The sequence below is a fragment of the Bos indicus x Bos taurus genome, chromosome 5 (assembly GCF_003369695.1).
Source record: "Bos indicus x Bos taurus breed Angus x Brahman F1 hybrid chromosome 5, Bos_hybrid_MaternalHap_v2.0, whole genome shotgun sequence".
NCBI classification, from domain to species: Eukaryota; Metazoa; Chordata; class Mammalia; order Artiodactyla; family Bovidae; genus Bos; species Bos indicus x Bos taurus.
Window position 1 is genome coordinate 7,918,416 of NC_040080.1, and position 17,639 is coordinate 7,936,054.

The window sequence follows — 17,639 nt, forward strand, 5'->3', positions numbered from 1 at the left end:
CTTATCCCAACGAAAATGATAGAAATTAAGAAGTTTGATAATAGCAAGAGATAGAGAGAATATGGTCAACAGAATTAATTATACATATATGCTGGTAGGAGTGTGAACAGATACAAATACACGGGGAAAAAAATTATTTTATCCTGCTTGAGTAAAAAGAAAAGTTAAGCTCCCAAAACTACATATAGCAGTATGTAATTTTCATATAGTTCATAAAGAGGCAGAACTAATTGTTTGGGGAATCATGTCTATATGATACAACTATTTTTTTAAAAAACCCAAGAGAATGACAAACAGGAATTTAGGATACTGCTTAGTGACCTTTGGGAAGGAGGCTGTGGGATGGCAGAGCTTGAGGGTATGTAAGCAGATTGAACATACTGGCAATGTTCTTGAGTCATTGGTTCACAGGTATTCATTAGAAAAAAAATGTATAATTTACATGTTTGCCATATTCATTTTTTTGAATTTACTGTAAATTTAAGTAGATAATTAAAAGTAGACTTAATAAAGGAATACAAGACTCTTTACTTATAAATCACTTGGGAAGAAAAACCATAAAATATAAGTTCCCTCATAGCTAATAGGCTATTGGTAAAATCTGCCTGCTCCCAAAATAAGCTTGGCCTGTTGTTGGCACAAGACTTCAGTGAAGAAGTTTAACCACATGAAATGAGCAAAGGATTTAGACTAGAACAGTTGGCTCGGCATTAATGAGTTACCGCAAGTGTCTTTTCCTCTTCTGTTAAACAGGCATGTTAATAACTGCTCCTATCTCACAGTGCTAATGTGAGGATCAAAGGATAGCATGTCTGTAAAAGCATTTTATAAACAAAGGTTTTTATAAACGGCAGTTAACTTGTGAAAGCTGAAGGCTAGGGGGCTGTGAGGCTACAGCTGTTTCCTACTAAGGCACCTGAACCCAGGGGTGGTAGCCTGAAGGGCATCTACGTACCTTGATGAGCTGATTGTTCTTTACATAGTGCAAAGTGTTTGACCGGTTACCTCCAGCAACCACAGGTGGGTAAGCTAAGATGTCTGCACCACGGGCCCGGCATTCAAACTCAAACTGAAAAACAGCAGCAAAGTATGACAATACAGGATGGAAGAAAGGATTTCCTTAAGGCTGCCCTAGCCTAGTCTCTCTTAACAGCCCACACCTCCATCCAAGTACGTAAGTCAATACCGGAAAACGATTCATCACATTTTTTAACCAAAGTTTTATGATATAATTTCAGTCCATTTCTTTTATTCTCACCCCAATACTGTCATTCAACTCTATTACTACATCTGTTCTTTTCTTCCAAGTGCTCTAACTTTCCTATGATTTTCAAAGAGTTAAGTCCTGAAGAGAGCACAGAAAACTTATGATCAGGCTGAGTACAGAGATATAGTCTAGATACTTTACATGTTACTTTTTCTTTCTTATTTAGGTAAACACTGGAATATAGCTTGCATTTTTAACAACAGCTCTAAATTACCAATTTCAACCTTCCAAATAGCTACCAACCTACATGCTCTGGAAATTTGAAAAAGGATGCTGCTGCTGCTGCTAAGTCGCTTTTCAGTCGTGTCCGACTCTGTGCGACCCCACAGATGGCAGCCCACCAGGCTCCTCTGTCCCTGGGATTCTCCAGGCAAGAACACTGGAGTGGGTTGCCATTTCCTTCTCCAATGCATGAAAGTGAAAAGTGAAAGTGAAGTCGCTCAGTCGTGTCCAACTCTTAGCGACCCCATGGACTGCAGCCTACCAGGCTCCTCCGTCCATGGGATTTTCCAGGCAAGAGTACTGGAGCGGGGTGCCATTGCCTTCTCCGGAAAAAGGATACTAGGTAAATGGTAAATTCTAATTTTGCTATGTCCTAGGATGAAGCTGGAGGCTGGTTCGTATCTGCTACTATCCATAGAACCACCTCAAATTCTCTGCTTTTACATTTACCTAAACACTATGATTCTTATTAACTCCCTCTTGTGAAAGTCCTTCCTTCTTTATCTGTTCTTTTCAATTTTCTCCATTTAATTGTGAAAGAAAGTAAAAGTAGCTCAGTTGTGTTCGACTCTTTGTGACCTCATGGAATAGTTCATGGAATTCTCCAGGCCAGAATACTGGAGTGGGTAGCCGTTCCCTTCTCCAGGGGACCTTCCCAACCCAGGGATCAAACCCAGGTCTCCCACATTGCAGGCAGATTCTTTACCAGCTGAGCCACCAGGGAAGCCCAAGAATACTGGAGTGGGTAGCCTACCTCTTCTCCAGCAGATCTTCCTGACCCAGGAATTGAACCGGGGTCTCCTACATTGCAGGCGGATTCTTTACCGTCTGAGCTACCAGGGTAGCACTACATATTTTAGATTCATCTAATAAATTACCAGTGACATTTAAGAACCAAATCTGTTGGGGGCCAGCGTGAGGTACTCCACCCATGGCAAAGGTCATGAGGAAGGAGGCTCAACATACGTAAAGGCGGGATCAAGCCTCAGGAGTCTCCCTGGAAATCCTTGAGCATCTACCCCCAGAGCCTGCCTACTTTACTACTTTGTGCTCTCCCCTACACCTCTGACTTTACGGGGGGCTGTCTCCCACCACCTCTTTCGGAGAAGGAGTTAACTTAGAGCTCCAGTTAATAATAATTCCTGGGCATGATAGGAGTGTTTCAACCTACAAACTCCTCTGAAGGTTCTCTAGCCTGCCTGACGGGCTTGTCCGGCCACATGTGATTGCTCACAGCTTCCCAACCGTGAGAGGCATGAGATGCTTTAAACCTTCTAAAAACAGGTTCCTTAGAAAAGTTAGAAAACTATTAGTATAACGGGCTGATTAGAAATTGTATTGGTGAAGGGTTTTTCATTTGTTGAGCCAATGTTTGTTGCTAAGTCTCCACATCCCCTGCCCTTACACACGTTAATGAATATATAGAAGAAATAAGTATTAACCTTTGATATTAATCACGTTAGACCTTAGGCTAAGTAAATTCTTTCCTTAACTAAAACCCACTACACCCTCACCCTACAGGAATGTAACTTTATTTGGGTGGCGTCTGTTTTAAGAATAATCACCCTTGGAGAAAAAAGTGTTCTGGTTGACTGACCACTGTCACAAGGAGAGGGTCGTAAATTGTCAGCAGGCCCCCCTGGCCAGAAGATGATGTAACACCCCTAAGACCTCTGTATACATTTGTGTGAAGCACCTGACTTTAATAAAAGTCAGGACTGCTTGTCCCCACGTGACTTTTGTATAACATCTCAGTGTATAAAAGTAGACCATGGAAAATAAAGAACTGGGATCAGTTCCTCGAAAGACTGGTCTCCCCATGTCTCTCTCTCTCTCACTCTGGCTGAGTCTCCATCTGGAGCGCGGAACCCGCCATGCTTACTAACTATGCCTGGGCTTCTAAGATCCGACCGGGGAGGCCTCAGTGTCTCCTCTCCTTCGGGAGAATGGAAGGACGCCTGTGGCCTACGTAAGTGGTGCAAGCTTCTTGTCTTGAAGTTTTATTGGTCTCCCGCGTAAACCAAGCTACTCAGCCTCTTTTCTCCACTGAATTTTCCTACTGAGCTATCCTCATTCTATTACTCTTTATATCTTTGATGAATATTTAAATAGTCGCCTAAGCCGTCTCCCCTTCGAATACCCTGGATCAGCCGGGGCTGGACCCCGGCACAAATCCTCTTCATGGATACCCTAGTCATGTCCATGAAAGCCAACTGGATGCCATATGCAAATCAAGAAAGTACATTTGCCTCTGACAAAACTTCGCCAGGCATTTGAAGCTCACCTTAGCATACAGAAAGCCTTCTTCCACAGGGGCTTTACTGGCAAACATGGTCTCTATAAAAGCCTGCAAAGAGAATGAAGGAAGAAAAGAACATAGTCCCATTTTAACTACGTTGCTTATCCAAACATTCAAAATACTGGAGCTCAAATGAAAAACACAGTTCTCCCCAACTTTGTTGACCTGAAGTTACGGCTTTGTGAGCACGATAATATTTTCCAAAGGGAAAAATATTGCTTTCTGGAATAGTTGGCTGATGACAGACTTAGTGGAAGGGCATTCAACCTTCCCAGTTAGAATATACACTGTATGCTAGAATAAGCGGCAGGGAAACACATTTGTCATTTATCTTTCAAATGCTTCCACAGCCTTAGAATATATGCAATTATGGATGGACTCATCTCCAACCTTGGCACTATCAACATTTTGGGCCAGGTTATTCTTTATTTGGGGGCTATCCTGTTCCATGTAGGATGACAGTAGCATTCCCTAACTGTGATAATTAGATGTTGCCAAATGTCCCCTAGGGAACACAAAACTGCCCCCGGTTGAGAACCACCAGCCTACAATATAAGTAATTTAATTACTGGATTGGCTAATAAGTTCATTCAGATTTTTCTGTAACATCTTACACAATGTGCCTTTGTTTTCATTTTGTTTTAGCTCCATTCCCCTCAAATCTTGCTTTTATTCAACTCTACCATGATTTTATGCTCTCTTATATTTTATGTATCCATGTAAGCTAATCAAAATCCTTTTTGAAACGAGGTCCAGTGAGGAATTACAGACATGGATGTTTACAAAGACAGAAAACATACACATGTATAGTGTGGCTATCACAGAGAATTCCTGGGTTGGCCAAATAGTTTGTTCAGGTTTTTCTGTAAGATTCTTTTTTTTTTTTTACCCTTTTCTTAGTGGAACTATTCTTAAGGAAAACTATTTTGCCCAAATATCAAAAGTCTTATAGAAACAGTCTAGATTAGAATGTTGGGAATCCTGAAGGAATATAATCACTGGTAGCTAGAAGTTGTTTATTAAGAAAAATAAGGGCAAATTCTCTGTTGTCATTACTAAATTGGTAGATTATAAAGGAATTACCAGACTTAATACTTCTAAGACGGCTTCCCTGTGGCTCAGACAGTAAAGAACCCACCTGCGATGTGGGAGACCCAGATTCGATCCCTGGGTTGGGAAGATCCCCTGGAGAAGGGAATGGCAACCTACTCCAGTATTCTTGCCTGGAGAATCCCATGGACAGAGGAGCCTGACAGACTACAGTCCATGGGGTCGCAGAGCTGGACATAACTGAGTGACTGACACTTCTACTTTCTTTCAATACTTCTAAATTTTAGGACAACATTGCCTAGCACTGACCATGGTCAAGGTCTGAAACATGTTGGTTAATAGTGCTGAGAGGAGTTCCCAAGCAGTCTGTTATCAGCTTATCAGTATTGATAACAGTGAAATTAACGGTTTGTTCTTGGATTCCCTGGGACCTCTGAAGGGCTTTGCTGCTTCATAGCAGGAATATACCAACACAATCAAAACCCTAGGATTCCTAGCTGAGATTCCTGGGGCTGCATGGTTCTGAGGTGTTCTATGTGTGTATCTGTGGTTCCAGAGCCTCGGAGAAAATGCATCTTCCCCAGTCCTGACTGAGGAGGACAACAGGAGCCTGTACTCTGGACCTGGCTGATGGGTTATTGTTGTTGTTCAGTGGTTAAGTCGTATCTGACTCTTTGCGACCCCATGGACTGCTGTGTGCCAGGCTCTCTTGTCCTTCACTAATCTCCCTGAGTTTGCTCAAATTCATGTCTGTTGAGTTGGTGATGCTATCTAACCATCTCATCCTCTGCTGCCCCCTTCTTCTGCCTTCAATCTTTCCCAGCATCAGAGGCTTTTCTAATGAATTGGCTCTTTACATCAGGTCGCCAAAGTACTGGAACTTCAGCTTCAGCATCAATCCTTCCAATGAATATTCAGGGCTGATTTCCTGAATCAACTGAAAATTTTGACTGGTTTGATCTCCCTGCAGTCTAAGGGACTCAAGAGTCTTCTCAGCACCACAATCCGAAAGCATCAATTCTTCGGTGCTCAGCCTTCTTCATGGTCCAATTCTCATATCCGTATGTGTTGGCAAAGTAATGTCTCTGCTTTTTAATACTCTGTCTAGGTTTGTCATAGCATTCCTTCCAAGGAGCAAACGTCTTTTATATTTCATGGCTGCAGTCGCCATCTGCAGTGATTTTGGAGCCCAGGAAAATAAAATCTGTCACTGCTTCCACTTCCCCCCGCTTCTGTTTGCCATGAAGTAATGGGACCAGATACTATGGTCTTAGTTTTTGAATGCTGGGTTTCAAGCCAGCTTTTTCACTCTTCTTTCACCCTCATCAAGAGGCTCTTTAGTTCCTCTTCACTTCCTGCCATTAGGGTGGTATCATTTGCATATTTGAGGTTATTTCCCCTCGCAATTGTGATTTTAGCTCAAGCTTCATCCAGTCCAGTATTTTGCATGATGTACCCTGCATGTAAGTTAAATAAGCCGGGTGACAATATATAGCCTTGACGTACTCCTTTCCCAACTCTGAACAGTCCACTGTTGCAAGTCTAGTTCTGCTGCTTCTTGACCCACTGTACCCTTATAGTGTACCCTTCTCCTTTAGTAACTCAAGACTTGGAAGCACCACCACTGTCTTTAACAACTGATCCGTTTACCTGCCATTTGTTAGTACATCTGGCATCTAAATTCATTCACTTTTTTTTTAAACCCAATATGAAATCCATATTGCATAAAATTAACCAATGAACAATTCGGGGAATTCTCTGTGCTTCCACCACAGGGGGCATAGGTTTGGTTCCTGGTTGGCGGACTAACAGCCCACAAGCTGTGCCTCGTGGCCAAAAAAAAAAAAAAAAAGTGAACACTTCAGTGGCATTTAGTCTATTGACAATGCTAGGCAGCCTCCACCTCTGTCTAGTTTAAAAACATTTTCACCACCACAAAAGAAACGCCCTACCCAATAAGCAGTTACTTTCCCCATATCCCTGTCACCCTAGCCCCTGGCAAGCATCAATCTGCTTTTGGTTTCTATGGATTTACATATTCTGGCTATTTCACATAAACGGAACTACATAATGTGTGGCCTTTTGTGTCTGGTCTGCTTCACTTAGGATAATGGCTTCAAGGTTCATCAACGTTGTGGAATGTATCAGTATGTTATTCCTTTTTACGGCTGACCAGTATTCCACTGTATGTATAGATGTATATACTACATTTTGCTTATCCATTCATCAATGGATGGTTATAAGAGTTGTTCGCACCTTTTGGCTATGGTCAATAGTGACTCAACTTCGCTCATAGCTCAGTCGGTAAAGATTCTTTCTGAAATGCAAGAGATCTGGGTTCAATCCCTGGGTCAGGAAGACCCTCTGGAGAAGGAGATGACAACCCACTCCAGTATTCTTACCCGGAGAATCCCACAGACAGAGGAGTCTGGCAGGCTACAGTCCACAGGGTCACAAGAACTGGACACTACTTAGTGACTAAGCCAGCACCACCATTGTTTGAGCACCTGTTTTTAATTCTTTTGGGTATATACCTAAGAGAAGAACTGTCAGGTCATATAATAATTGCTTAATTTTTTTCAGGAACCCCCAAGTATTTTCCACAGTGACTGAACACTTCTCCTGGTAATGTACAAGTAAGGAAGTACATGTCGCTCAGTCGTGCCCAACTCTTTGTGACCCCATGGACTGTAGCCTACCAGGTTCCTCCGTCCATGGGATTTTCCTGGCAAGAATACCGGAATGGGTTGCCATTTCCTTCTCCAGGAGATTTTCCTCTAGTCGCGGTCAGTGGGGGCTGCTCTCTCGTTGTGGTGCACGGGCTTCTCATGGTGCTGGTTTCTCTTACTGCCCAAGCTCTAGAGCACAGGCCCAGCAGTGTGGTGCTCAGGCTTAGCTGCCCCGAGGCTTGTAGGATCTTCCCTGGCCAGGGACTGAACCCATGTCCCCTGCACTGGCTGGTAGATTCTTTACCACTGAGCCACCAGGGAAGCCCGACATTTGTTATTTATTTTTAAATAAGGTATATTATTAGGTGTGAAGTGGTATCCGATTTTGATTTGCATTTCCCAAGTGGCTAATGATATTTAAAGCATTTTTTCATGAGCTTAGGTCATTTTTATATCTTTGGAGAGATGTCTACTCAAGCTTCACTCACTTTATAATTGGGCTGTCCTTTTTTTTCTGGTGGCCGTGCCAAGAGGCTTGCAGGATCTTAGTTCCCCGACCAGGGATTGCACCATCACCCTCAGCAGTGACAGTGTGGAGTCCTAACCTCTGGACTATCATGGAATTTCTTTTGTTTTTGAGTTGCAAGAATTCTTTACATATTCTGAATACTCCATCTTTATCAGATATATGACTTGCAAACATTTTCTCCCATTCTGGAGGTCACCTTTTTACTCTTAAAAAATGCCCTTTGAAACACAACTATTTTCAACTTTGATCAAATCCAATTTATTTATTTTTCTTTTGTTGCTTATTTTGGTGTCATATCTAATAAATTCAAATTCATAAAGATTCAGCCCTGTATTTTCTTCTAGGAGCTTTATATACTTGTAGCTCTTGAGGTTAGGTGTTTGATCTATTTTGAGTTAATTTTTGTATATGGTGTGAGGTATGGGTCCCACATCTTTATTGCGCATGTGGACACCCAATTGTTCCAGCATACCTGGATTATTCTTAAAATACACAGTTAAGGAATTATTTTGAAAGAAAAAGGATGATTCTGATGAGAGGGGTGAAAATAAAACTCTTGAGCTTGGGTGACTGCCAAACCGCTGCTGGTTTGAAGTAGTACTGGCTTTTAAATCAGTGGAATCTGAAAAAGATAGAATCTGAACCTTAGCAGCTAGCATAATGGATTGGAAAGGAATCGCAAACTGACGGCAGGTATGGCTTTGGTTTGAGAAAGCTCACTCTTCTTCAGACGAGTCTCACTCACTTTGGGCAGCAGGTGGAGCTCTAACCAAAGCAACGTGCGCCACTGTTAATGAACCAGTGAGGCTTCTGAGACATGCTACAACTAAGATAATTCAAGTATAGCAAACTGTCTGATGGAGGACAAAAAAAAAAAAATCAGAGACCCTTATCTAGTAAGGTTTAGTACGCAGAATACTATGTAAAGAACTCTGCAACTAAAAAACAAAAAGATAAATAGTTCTATTAGAAAATAGGCAAAAGAGCTGAATGGACGTCTCCAAAGATGATATATAAAGGTCCAATAAGCACATAGAAAGATGCTCAATGAGTGATTAGGAAAATGCTAATCAAAACCAAAATGAGATACCATTTCTTTTGTGTGTGTGTGTGTGAAAGTTATTTATTTATTTTCGGCTGCTCTAGTCTTTGCTGCGTGTGGACTTCCTCTAGTTACAGCGAGTGGGGCTACTATCTCGTTGTGGTGCGAGGGCTACTCATCGCAGTGGCTTCTCTTGTCGCGGAGCACTGGCTCTAGGGTGCCCAGGTTTCTGCAGTTGCGGTGCATGGGCTCAGTAGTTATGGTTCATTGGCTTAGTTGCCCCGGGGCATGTGGGATCTTCCTGGACCAGGGACTGATTGAACCGACGTCCCCTGCATTGCAAGGCAGATTCTTTTTTTTCCGCAAGGACAATTCTTAACCACTGGACCAACAAGGAAGCCCAAGACACCATTTCACATCCATTAGGGTGGCTATCATCAAAGCAAACGAACAGAACAAAACCCCCAAACCAAAACACAAGTGTTGGTGAGGATGCAGAGAAACTGGAACCCTTGTATACTGCTAGCAGAAATGTCAAATGGTGAAGCCACTATGGAAAACAGTTTCAAGGGAGCAATCAATGGGTGACATAAAAGGGAAAATTTAACGTAATTTTGTGCCTCAAGAGATGCTTAAAGCAAGACAATACTATTTCTCTTAGCCTTGACTCAGAAGCTCCTTGGGGTGGAGGGCTCTGATGAAATCTTTCTCTTTTGAAGAGCCTAAAACAGAGCTACACAATAGCCAACGTAACAAACACACTTCCCAGAGCGACATACGTTCTCAAAATGGACAAGAGATGAGAACTCTGTGTTTGACTATATGAAGCTAGTTTTTTGGGTTTGTTTCTGATTCTCACGTCATAGGATGGATCTATTATAGAGGAGCTATGTTGGGAAGCAACCTGTGGGAATATTTAACAGGTTGAACTTGAAAAACACTGATTAATAATAATCTAAATGAACATTATACAGTCATCAATTGTGATGATGGTTTAAAAGAGGTACCACAATATGATGGTAGAATGTCATCTACTCTATGTTGATGAGATCAAAGGTTTATACTTGGTCTCTGTGAGAGCTGTTACAGAGCAGGAATATGCCAATGAAACTAAAATCCAAAAATCCCTAGCTGAGATTCCTGGGGCTTCCTGGTTCCGAGGTGTTCTACGCATGCATTTGTGGTTCCTGAGCCCCACAGAAAATGCACCCTGCCCGGTCCTTACTGGGGAAGGACAGCAGGAGCCTGCACTCAGCTTCTCTGGACACGGCTGTGAGACAGCCATTGGCTGTGTTAGCTATTCTCACATTAATGCTGTTGGTAAACTGTGCCTTTCTCCTGTAATAAACCGATAATTCATAAGCATGGTCATTTTAGGTCTCATGAATCTACATTAATAAGCTCTGTGGCCACTATTACTGTAATTATGATAAGGAAAGGAAATAAAATGAATTAACTTATGTTGTTCCAAAGAGAAACAACTAAGATCGTGGATAAAAAGATACAAGAAGGATATCTGATTTGCCTTCCTAAGTACTGCACAAGTCTCTAGACACACTCGGTAAACATCAGAGCAGAAGCTATATGTCCATGTGCCATTAGACTACTGCCCTGGGTACACAACCTCAGGTGCCCACTGAACCCTAAAAGCTGGACTTTTTAATTTGGGAAGAACTTCTTCTGTAGGAACCATACCTGTGATGTCAGCTTCCCAGCAACCTGCATCCGTTCAATTTCTGCAGGAGATTTGATCAGCCTGAGGCGCTGTACCAGCTGCTGCACAGCCCGAACCTTGTTCTTGCTCCTGGCTTTGACCTCCGCCAGCTGCTGCATGTAGTCACAGTGGAGTTGTTTGTGAGCAGGCCTCATCCAGTCATACCACAGTGTATGTGTCTCAGCTTAAAAGAGATTTAAAATAGGACAGCGACAAGAAATACCACCTGTCATTGACTTGAAGAATCAAAACTATTTTTAAATGTGTAGTATAAACTCTAAAGGGTTGAACACACTCTGTCAGGACCTAAAGGAATGGGTCATAAGTCATTGGGAAGGCCCTTCCTGAAAATGGCAAGATATTCTGAGACTGGATATACAGCTTTTTCTGCCCTCAAACCTCAGTGTTTTTTTGTAAAGACAATAGATGAAACTAGAGCTTTACTCAAGCTTTGATTATTTTTAACTGTTTAAGAACAATTGTGACAATGGTTCTCCAAACCACAAGTCAGCTAGAGGTACTGTTAAATAACTGGACACAGAAGGACAGAAAAAGTACTCAGCTCACAACCTCATGGTTAAAAGTGCTCCATCCCTGAGTTTCAAACAGTCTCAGTTCGGGTGGGAGGGGGTCTCACAGCTGATAATCCACATTCATCCAGAATACCTGTCCTCTTTCATCTGCCATGTGTTCTCATTACAGACAACCACAGTTCACCTTTCCACTTTGTAGACCCAAGGAAATGGTTGAGTTTTGCTCGAGACTTAAGATAAGGCACACCAGGAAAATTTTTTCCACTTACACCATGTCTCTATTTGTTTCCCCCCCTTTTTATTTTCTGACAGAAACCTATGAGTAGTATTCCCAACAATTTAAATCTGAAGATTTCTATGTTTCATACAGTGGACTGGGGACAGAAGAGGGGGGAAAAGCCCTAAAAATTTTGATTGGGTATGCATTAGTGATACAATCTCCAAAATATTTTTACTTTTTAAAATAAAAATGATTTTAAATACAGACTACATGTCAAACTCTAATCTTACTTTTAACAGAAATTTAGTTGTTGTAGTTTTTAAAAAGTAAAACAACCATGACTATTTGCTGTCATTTTATAAAATCATAGGCCAACCTTTTTAAAACTTTCAATCCAGGATTGTTGGAAGCAATTTTGAAATCCTCTTTTAATAAGAGAATGACTTCAGAAATGTTTATATATCTTACAAGAATGTCAGACTGAAATTTTACAATCAAATACCTTATTTTGTCTAAAATCAGTATTTTATAACTTGACCATCTATCTTATTTACCAAATGTGGCTCTAAGTGACTTTTGGACACTAAAAAGTAAAATACTTCCTAGAGCTGTAGATGTATAAGAATCACTAAGGATAGTTTATAACGTAGTATACACTCTGAAAAATTCTAGAAAAGGAGTCTCAAAACATTGAGTGACCACAATTCTACCAGAATAAACATAGAGAAAGTGATGTTTTTCAAGGGGCATGAACTCAACTGTGTACATGAACCACTGGAGAATCTTGTTAAAACGCAGATTCTGATAGGAGGTATGAAGTGGGGGCCACAGATTTTACACTTCCAGTATCTAGTCTGCATTTGTAATTCTTTTTTTTTTTTTGCATTTGTAATTCTATAACGCATCACCAGGTGTTTCTGCTGCTGGTGAAGGATAAATCATTCTTTGAGAATATTGTCCATTTTTGAAGAGTTGGCAAAAGTGGTAAGATAAGTAGTAGGCAAGGGTCAACGGATTGGTCAGTTATCTTGAAGACTGGCCCATGTCCATCCTCCAAATTAAAATCCTCTTTCTGGGATTTCACACTAGAACAGACAGTCTCTGAATGAATAATCTAATGAAGATTTAGCAAACGAATAAAGGAAATCCTTAAAGTCTTATGGAAAAGCTTTATATTCTTTCACAGTGCCAAGGGCAATGTTGCCATGCTAATAGTTTTAGCAAAGGAAGAACAAATGGTCAAGAAGGTCTTAGTCCCAACCTGGCCTGTGATCTGAGTTCTGCTCCTATCTGTTACCTTTCAGCTTTGGTACAAGATGTTGAAATTCCTCCAGTGTATAGGCTTCATCCACTCCAGTTAGAGCTATTGCTCCATCGGTGCCAGATCGAGGGCCATCCCAAAGTTCTCGACTGGGGTCTCTCCGAGGCACAAAAAGCATGGCCTTGTGTGCTGGTAACTGCTTGCCAGGGAGGCTCTGAAGGACCAGAATGCTATCGGGCTCCTGGAATCCACACAGGTACAGGAAATTGTTGTCTTGGTGGAAAATATAGGGGATATCATTGCTCATGTAGTACGTAGGGTTGGACAGCAGTACCACTGTGTGGTCTGTACCACTCTGCTCTTGTGCTTCCTTGTGGATCAGAGACATTAGTTTGTGTCTGCGAAGGGCATATTCCACCTGGGATAGTCCTGGCGTCACCTCCCCTAGAAATGACAGATAACAGTGAAGCTTCGCATTTCTATAGTGGCAGAGTATTGATACTTAAGATAGTTTAATATTAGATGGATACACTCAAGTTCATTTCTTCAATTTATGCCCAATCTCCTCACAGCACATGGCAAAATTAAGGAGATAACCCAGGTTTCAAATTTCTATTCCATTGCAAAAATTTGGAAGAAATGATAGTTAAATGTGGTCCTGCCTGAAAACTGGGATCACGACCCCTTAAGATCTTTTCCAGCTCTCTGGTTCATTCTTTTACTCATTCGCTCAAATACTTATTAATTATTATGCGGAAGGCACTCTCAGGGACACAATCCAAGTTGCCCTTAAGTTTCAATATACAAGGTGAGGAGAAGGATCACATTTTCTGTGTAAGACTTCCCCAAAAGAATATAAGTTCTTTGAAGACATCGAATTTTGTCTGTTTGCCCAATGCTATATTCTCAGGGCCCAGAATAACAACTGGAATATAGCAGGGCTTTGAACTCTAGTAATATTATCTGCCTCTTGGGGATGTTATGAGAATCAAATCTGATAAAGTAAGTGGTTCTTAAAGACTTAAAGATGTCCTAGAGAATCTTTTGAAAGCTACGGATTTATTCTGTTTACTAAACTCCGTGTAGGCACATACAAACTTTTGACATATAATTTCAAGAGTCTCAGATTCCCTTAAGCTCACTCAAACAACCCATTTTAAGAACCTTTGAAGGGTTATGTCTTAGTTCTTAATACTAGTACCTAGAAGACTGCCTGGCTGCTAGCCCAGTGATGCCTGTGTGAATGCTTCACTTCTGAATGGAAATTATGCCTGCTTTCACTTCAGGTTCTCAAACAAAAGAACTACTAAAACAGTTGTTTCCTAAGCCTGAACTTAACAATATTAAGAGTAAAACAACATCTAATGCTTACTGAATGCTTACTATGTGTCTGTACTATTCTAATTATTTACATGTATCAACTTTTTTGGGCTTCCCTGATGGCTCAGTGGTAAAGAATCCACCTGATAATGCAGGAGATGCGGGTTCAATCCCTGGGTTGGGAAGATCCCTCGGAAAAGGAAATGGCAACCCGTTTCAGTATTCTTGCCTGGAAAATCCCATGGACAGAGGAACCTGGTGGGCTACAGTTCAACGGGGTCACAAAGAGTTGGACATGACTTAGTAACTGAACAACAACAATCAACTTATTAATCTTCACAATGACTTTGTGATGTGGGAAAATAATTATTATTCCCTGTGGTAGCCAGTCTCCATATGCAAGTATGAGAAAATGGCCATGAAACATTGCTGTATATAAGAAGTGAAATATCAAGATGGACAATATGTTCGCATTATTAAAAAAAAAATTAAAGGAGAGAGGAAAAAAAAGAATCTAGAAAAATTTGGAAAAGAATCACAATTTTTACAGTGGTAACCTATGGAGAATGAGATAAACTGAAATTCTCTAACATGATTTTTTTATTATTTGAATTTTGCTTCAGGGGGTATATACTCTTAAAATTAAAATCTCAAATAAAAAGATAGAGAGGCTAAAAAAGGGACACCGTGGACGGTCCACTCCATACTCATAACCTATAAGGGTTTTCTATTGTCCATTAGATCAAATTCAAACAATTAAGCTATTTCGACACTTACATTTAATATTAACATATTAATGTTCTCTACCAGGTAACTTCAACTTATCTGGCCAACACTTTTGGTAACAGCTTTACTGAGATATTTTCATACTACATACAATTCACCCATGTACAAGTATAGAATTCAACGCTTTTTGGTATATTCACAGATTTGTGCAACCATTACCCAAAACAATTTGAGAAAATTTCATCACTCCAAAAAGAAGCTCCGCACCAATTAGCAGTCATTCTATTTCCTCTGAATCCACCCCAGCCTTTGAAAACTGCTATTTTCCCTCTCTATGGATTTGTCTATTATAGAGATTTCATATAAATGAAAATACACAATATGTGGTCTTTGGAGACTTAAACTTTTTTCTTAGTATTCCTCCAATTATTGTGAAATTAATTACTTCTAAGTCTCAAGTCCAACTTGTTCTTTTCCTATTACCTTGCTTACAATGTGCCCCTTTTCTAAAATTTCTTCTTCCAAAGCAATTCCACTCCAAGACTTGAAGCTCAAGATGTTTGCTTTTAGACCCTTCTCATTCAAAACACTTTCTTAACTAACCCTGTTCATGCTCATTTGTTCCTTTGATCTACTTTTTAAAAAATTAACTATTTCTTTTCCATATATACATCTTATAGTTGTATATAAATGTACTCACACCATACTCCCCCCCACCATTTCTTCATTATTTGAGCCCTCATTCCCCTTCCCTCCTTCTACCCACATTAGAGCCACCCCCATGGTTTGTATTCTAGTAAGTAAACTTCCCCTTTATGGATCACAGCCTTGTCATGGGGGAAGGAACTTGTATAACTCAATGAAGCTATGAGCCATGTTGTGCAGGGCTAGCCAAGATAGACGGTCATAATGAAGAGCTCTGACAAAACATGGTTTATTGGAGAAGGGAATGGCAAGTCGCTCCAGTATTCTTGCTGTGAGAACCCCATGAACAGTATGAAAAGGCTTTTTAAAAAGATACGACACTGGAAGATGAGCCCCGCCCCAGGTTGGAAGGTGTGAAAGATGCTATTGGAGAAGAGCGGAGACAATTATGGACATGAATCTGAGCAAACTCCGGGAGATAGTGGAGGACAGAGGAGCCTGGCCTGCTACAGTCCAGGGGATCACAAAGAGTCAGACATGACTTAGTAACTAAACAACAACAACAGGACTTAGTGACTGAACAACAACATCATATCCTTTCCTATTTTTCTCAATATTCATATAAACGCATACATATTACCTGCATTCAGGGTTTTATGAGTCCCTAGTGTTTTACAAAAATGGGACACCACACAGTCTTTTCTTCATATTGCTTTTCTAACACAACAATACCTCATAGAAATCCCTCCCACCAACTCATCTGGCATAACTTCAACTCATTCTGCTTGATGTCTCCATATTATTTCTTGGGGGCACTGTATCATAATTTCCTGATTAATTTCCCTACTGCTGGGCATTTATATAACTTTCTGCTATCATAATAAATATCTTTATACTTATCCATAGGGTGCCTTCATGCGCTACGCACACTGGTGCTTTGATTTCTGTGGGACAGCCCCAGGAGAGAAACTGGTGGATCAAAGTTCTTCGAGTTTTCCCAGTCAGTACTCATGTCCAGTACGTGCAGCTCAGTTGTTTCTGCTTACTTGGGGAGTGTCTAGTTGTTCTACCTGTAGCTGTATCCCATTAATAATTTTTAACTTTTATTTACCTACAATAGAAACACTGACATTTTTATTAACGAAATTGGGGAGAAACAGGATAGATAAATGAGGGGTCTTGTGACAATTTGAATTGGGAAAGCAACAGAGCTGGTCCTAGAAGAGTTCATAGCACATTTCTTTCTCTCAGGATTAAGCTGGCTAAAAGTACCCTAGGGCTCCACCGCAGAATACTGAACTTTGTACCAGAGCCTAAGAATAGCTTAACTATTCATCTCCCTGATAATTATTCATGTTAATTCTGTTGCTGTTACTCAATATTGGAAATTACCCAGTTTACCACAAACAGCACATACTCTTTTCTAAAAGCAGAGGCTGCTTATAACAAGTGAATTATCCAACTTTTCCTTTTTTTGTTTTACTTTTGTCCCTTTCCTGTGCTTCACTTTTGGTTATTTCATAGCCTTAGTCCATGTAATAAAACTAAACTTAAAAAATCAATTCATTTTGTGTTTCTAAAAAAATTTTTGAAAGAAAACTCACAGTATTAATGATCTTAATTAATGAACGTCTTATCTCATTTTCATTAATAACAGTATACACATAGCGTATTAGGAAGTAACTTCTGAAAAAAGATAAAAATTATTTAAAAATCAAAGCAGGACTGCAAAACCATCTTTCACATTCTTTAAGCATTCACTATTGCTGAATGTAATTTCATACAAATGATTATATGAGAAATATTTAAAACACTGGCTACATTTCCCCAAGCTTACTAATTATAAACACTATAGAGTGACTATTAACTAAATGCTTCTAAACTTCTGAAATTTCAAGGAACTCTTGGTCACAACAGAAAAAGTATCCAAGGAAAAACATACCTTTTCTTATCAATTGAAGGAGGGGTAAAAGTGTGATAAAGCAATGAACTTTAACTCTACAGGTAAACCTGACAGTTATTATGACCTTTGGTCATAGAACTAACCATTATAGTCAATGTAGCCTGAATTTCTTCAGATAAAATTGTATCTGAATAGACTTTATGGGTAATTTCATCAAACTGTAAAGTATTAAAAGGCAC

At 40.3% G+C, this 17,639-nt stretch overlaps 1 protein-coding gene across 3 annotated transcripts in view; it reads right to left on the bottom strand.

Moving 5' to 3' along the window:
• XPNPEP3 (X-prolyl aminopeptidase 3) overlaps window positions 1-17,639 on the bottom strand; it is a 43,910-nt gene that overhangs the window by 12,787 nt on the left and 13,484 nt on the right. For 2 of the 3 annotated variants that reach the window (XM_027540697.1, XM_027540699.1), the window contains 4 exons: window positions 12,843-13,250; window positions 10,774-10,976; window positions 3,774-3,836; window positions 956-1,069 (listed from right to left, as the gene is read on the bottom strand). In XM_027540697.1, the coding sequence (XP_027396498.1) occupies window positions 956-1,069; window positions 3,774-3,836; window positions 10,774-10,976; window positions 12,843-13,250 (788 nt within the window). The remainder of the gene's footprint in view (window positions 1-955; window positions 1,070-3,773; window positions 3,837-10,773; window positions 10,977-12,842; window positions 13,251-17,639) is intronic. The other variant, XM_027540698.1, reaches the window with a different exon arrangement.